This window comes from Musa acuminata, chromosome BXJ3-3, assembly GCF_036884655.1.
Source record: "Musa acuminata AAA Group cultivar baxijiao chromosome BXJ3-3, Cavendish_Baxijiao_AAA, whole genome shotgun sequence".
NCBI lineage: Eukaryota > Viridiplantae > Streptophyta > Magnoliopsida > Zingiberales > Musaceae > Musa > Musa acuminata.
In genome coordinates, this window is record NC_088351.1 from 31,429,833 (window position 1) to 31,433,858 (window position 4,026).

The following is a 4,026-nucleotide window of genomic DNA, read 5'->3' on the forward strand; positions in this document are numbered from 1 at the left end:
TCCGTAGAATTATACCTTCATATCACTTTATCTAGATGAATAATTCGTGGACTCCTCCATATAAGATAAATCATATCAATTTTTTAATATTCATATTTAGGTCCATAGCAATAAATTTTTAATATAAATTATTTTAATATAAAAATATTAAATAATCCTTATATTTATAAATAAACTTTTATAAAAAAAAAGAGAAATATTATCTTCTCCCCTCCTTAAAATTTTTTTTTAATCTTTTAAATTTAAGATCAAATTTATCATAGCTCCTTCGACGAAAAGAGAGGATAAGCTTTCTATATTTTGTGATCAAATTTTTCATTGAAGATTGTGTCTATTATAATTTTCACATAAGATTCACTTTTATCACTATTTATGTCATCAAAGAAAAAGTTTGCATTTGCTTCAAGATGTGAATAAGAAAAAGTTTCAAGATGCATATCATTTGCATTTGCTTTCTAATTAGTGACAAGTTGACAACACACAGCTTTCTATAGTAAACATTCCCTCCAGCCAGAGAACCTTTAAAGACCACAATAAATGACACCATTCTTTCTCCTTTTATTAAAGGAGAGCAGCAACCTTATTCCCTACTACAACAATTCTTCATATTAATATGTCACAGCAGGTGGGCCACATGTTAAAAGCAACTCTTTCTATAAACTTAAACGCCCGTACCCGCTTCTGTACTCGCAATCTCTGGCTTTTAGACCAACGTGGAGCACTGGGACGTCGCCGGGTCCCACATCGCGGGCAACAGGTACTTCCTCGCGGCCAAGCCCCAAGCGTTGTAGCTGGCCCCGGTCGCGGGGTCCACCAGGACCTTGCCCGGGTACCCCGGGTAGGCTCCGCTGCCGAACACCCCCGTGCAGGCCGTCACCGCCTCCAGCGGGGCGTCCGCCGGCCCCTGGAAGTAGCCATGGCCGTCGGGGTTCGTGGCGGCACCGGCCAGCAGCGTCGCAAGGTTGATGACGACGCCCTCCATCCCCACGTCGCCGTTGGGGGACACCAGCGGCGGCGTCTGCGGACCGTAGAGCGGCTGGTGGAAGGGCCAGGCGCACTGGCCCGGGCATTGGCTGGCCGAGTCCCCCACCCAGACGAACCCGGCAGATCCGTCGAGCCGCCCGTGCGTCCCGCACCGGCTCGAGCAGAAGCCCTCGACCGCCACGTCCGCCGCGGTGACGACGACGGCGATGGCCCTGGGACCGCTCGCCGCCGCCGCTCTACTAGCCAAGGCGACCACGTCGGGCGAGGAGAGGAGCTTCCCCTTGGAGTAGGACTCGTCGAGGAGCTGCGGGCCGAGGGAGAAGTGCACGGCGGAGCCGCCATAACGGGCGGTGGTGCGCCACCAGCTGGCGGCGGAGGGTGGCTGTGGCGAGGCCCCGGAGGGGGAGAGGGACCGGACGAAGTCGGCAACGATGGACCGCTGGGCGGCTGAGAAGCGGCCATAGAACAGCAAGCTCAACGTGTAGTTGCCTCGGAGGAGGGGGCCATTATGGTACTTGAGGACGAGAGGCGGCTGCTGCACCAGGACAAGCTTCCTTCCTGGTACAGCTGCCGCAGCGCTGTAGGACAAGACCAGGAGCAACGAGAAGAGGAGCAAGGTGGGGGAGGCGGCCATCGTGCTGTGCTGGCTAATGGGTTGAGGACGGAGCTGCAAGGGAGGGAGATATATAATGTCGGGGAGCAATGAAGCCAGCTGTGGGTGGCGAGGTCAGGTGAGGTGACTGGAAGCGGCCAAATCAATGGTGGTGGGGCTGGTGGACTTTGACCGATGCCGTGCGTTGGTTTGCTTACTCCATGTTACAACGAGAGTTAGAAGAAGAGTTCCTCATGTCAATTCTTTCAGGTGTTCTAAGATCATGTTCAATGAGAATGAACATGAGATAATCAAATGACGTCAAACCTATAGATAATTTTTGCATGTCTTCTACTGGAATAGACATGTTGATTGTGGTGAAGTTGGTGATATTTAGATCAATCTGAAGAATAATTGACATTAATTGTTATGCTCTCAACTTAAACGAAATAGTCTATAGATTTGTTTTCTCAGTCTTAATTATGCTGTCACATGTCGAGTCCTCAAATATAAAACCGTGAGAGCAAATCGACTGCACGAGTTACTTGTGATACTTGTGGGCAAAAAGAAGTGGCAGCTTTCTTGTCTGTTGATCTGTGCTCCACAGAGTGGCTTCTATTAATTTGGTTAAAGCTTCCTTTATCTGACTGTGAACAGTAATTGTTTTAGTGGAAGCTCTGCAGGAGGAAAGAGCAATAGATGTGAAGAACGTGACACGAAGTAAAGTTGACTGAATTGAGTGATGAGGTCGACCGGTGGAGACCGGAGACGATAAAGCCGGCGGTTCCGGCGGCAGCCTTCGCCGCCACAGTGGAGCAGAGTCTACTCAGCAAGTCTACCTCTGTTTCCAAAAGGCCGCACATGGATCTCATGTCACTTGACTTCGATGACTCTCTCCTTCTTTGCTCATATGACAATTTGGCATCACTTGAGATACATTTGTATTTTGTTTTTTTTTTAACTCCGTTTTAGTATAATGTGGAGTAAGATTTTGTTTTGGAATAATTCTTTAGGAAAATTCCTTTTTTTCTTTTTTTTTTGTCCTGTATAGTGGTTTTTCTCTACTCAAAAAGTCATTTTTTGTAATTTGATTGTTGTTTTGGTATCATTAAAAATTACTCTAATATATTTATAAAAAGAAGAAAAGTGGTTTTTTAAAAGAAGTTATTTTTTTTATCGAGAAAAGATTTTAAGTTTTCTTTATTAGATATAATAATAATAATAATAATAATTAAACAGGCCACGATTATGACTCTTTGAATCTTATTTCTAGCACTGGTTTCGGTTCAGTCAAATCATAACTTAAACTTGGTTATTTAATTTTGACTCGCTAGAATTTTTTGTCCATATGATTATTATATTATGTTAGAAACTAAATAATAATAAGTATAAATCAAACTTAAAAATTAAGCTAATCAAATTATGAGATATATTTTTTTTTTGTCCATATGGTTATTATATTATATTAGAAACCAAATAATAATAAGTCTAAATTAAACTTAAAAATTAAGCTAATCAAATTATGAACATATATAAAGTGATCATTCTCTTTCAATCCAAAAGCTTAAATTTTCTTTTTGGTTGATGTCATTTTAATTCACAATTTAGCTAGCACTCATGGGATGAGCATCGCAATTCGTGTCAACACGAAGCATGTCTCCATCATCATCGGTGCTATTGATTCACCTAATATCCTAATCTTAATCAACCGTGGAATATAAGGACTAAAACATGGTGATGTCCTACGGAGCATCACTTTCCGCATGGTTATCATCATCAACATTGACCTTTCCCTACATAATTATTGTAAATAAGTAGTGTTTGTGGCTCACTTATGGGAAGCACAAACTGCAGCTACCTCTTCCCCACCAACCTCCAACACAAGGAATCAGAAGTCCTCTCGTTTGATCATTGTTAGAAATCAAATTTGATTCTTTCGATTGTGGGCTAAATCTAATATATGCTTAATCTTTCACCACAGATATTAATGTCAATATAATCTCATGAATTGGATCACAAAATTAACCATCTCATTTGGTAGATTGAAGGCCAACACACTTCATGATGAGGCGCATCGTAATCACTAGTAGCTCCATAGCATGATAGAGCACCCTAACATTTATAGGGCCCATATGATCTTTTGTAATTCTTTGAATTAAAGTTTATAAATATTTTACGTCTTAGTCTAATAATATATGTTTTTGGAATTTATTGATCCTCCAATCATATGATGAATTCGAATCCTACATTATTTTTATCCTAATTGATGCATTACATGAGGGAAAAATCTTCCATTAGGCACGATAAGGATTTGCAAGTGGACCCATTGTATTTGATGCAAGTTTGGAAGGAAATGAAATATCGATATGATGGCTAAACTTATGTTCCTCTTAATTTATTTCTTTGTTTTTTCTTCACATATCCATGTTAATCATTATTAAACATTAATC

At 41.6% G+C, this 4,026-nt stretch overlaps 1 protein-coding gene across 1 annotated transcript; it reads right to left on the reverse strand.

Annotated features, from left to right (window-relative positions):
• Window positions 1-588: 588 nt before the first annotated feature.
• On the reverse strand, window positions 589-1,653 carry LOC135633296 (protein EXORDIUM-like 2). Its single transcript, XM_065142606.1, has one exon. The coding sequence runs from the start codon at window positions 1,616-1,618 to the stop codon at window positions 704-706; it is 915 nt and encodes a 304-aa protein (XP_064998678.1). The 5' UTR covers window positions 1,619-1,653; the 3' UTR covers window positions 589-703.
• Between the last annotated feature and the right edge of the window lie 2,373 nt (window positions 1,654-4,026).

What these genes read in the sequence shown, in the direction of transcription:
- LOC135633296 (XM_065142606.1), bottom strand. Translation starts at nt 1,618, where the DNA reads ATGGCCGCCTCCCCCACCTTGCTCCTCTTCTCGTTGCTCCTGGTCTTG.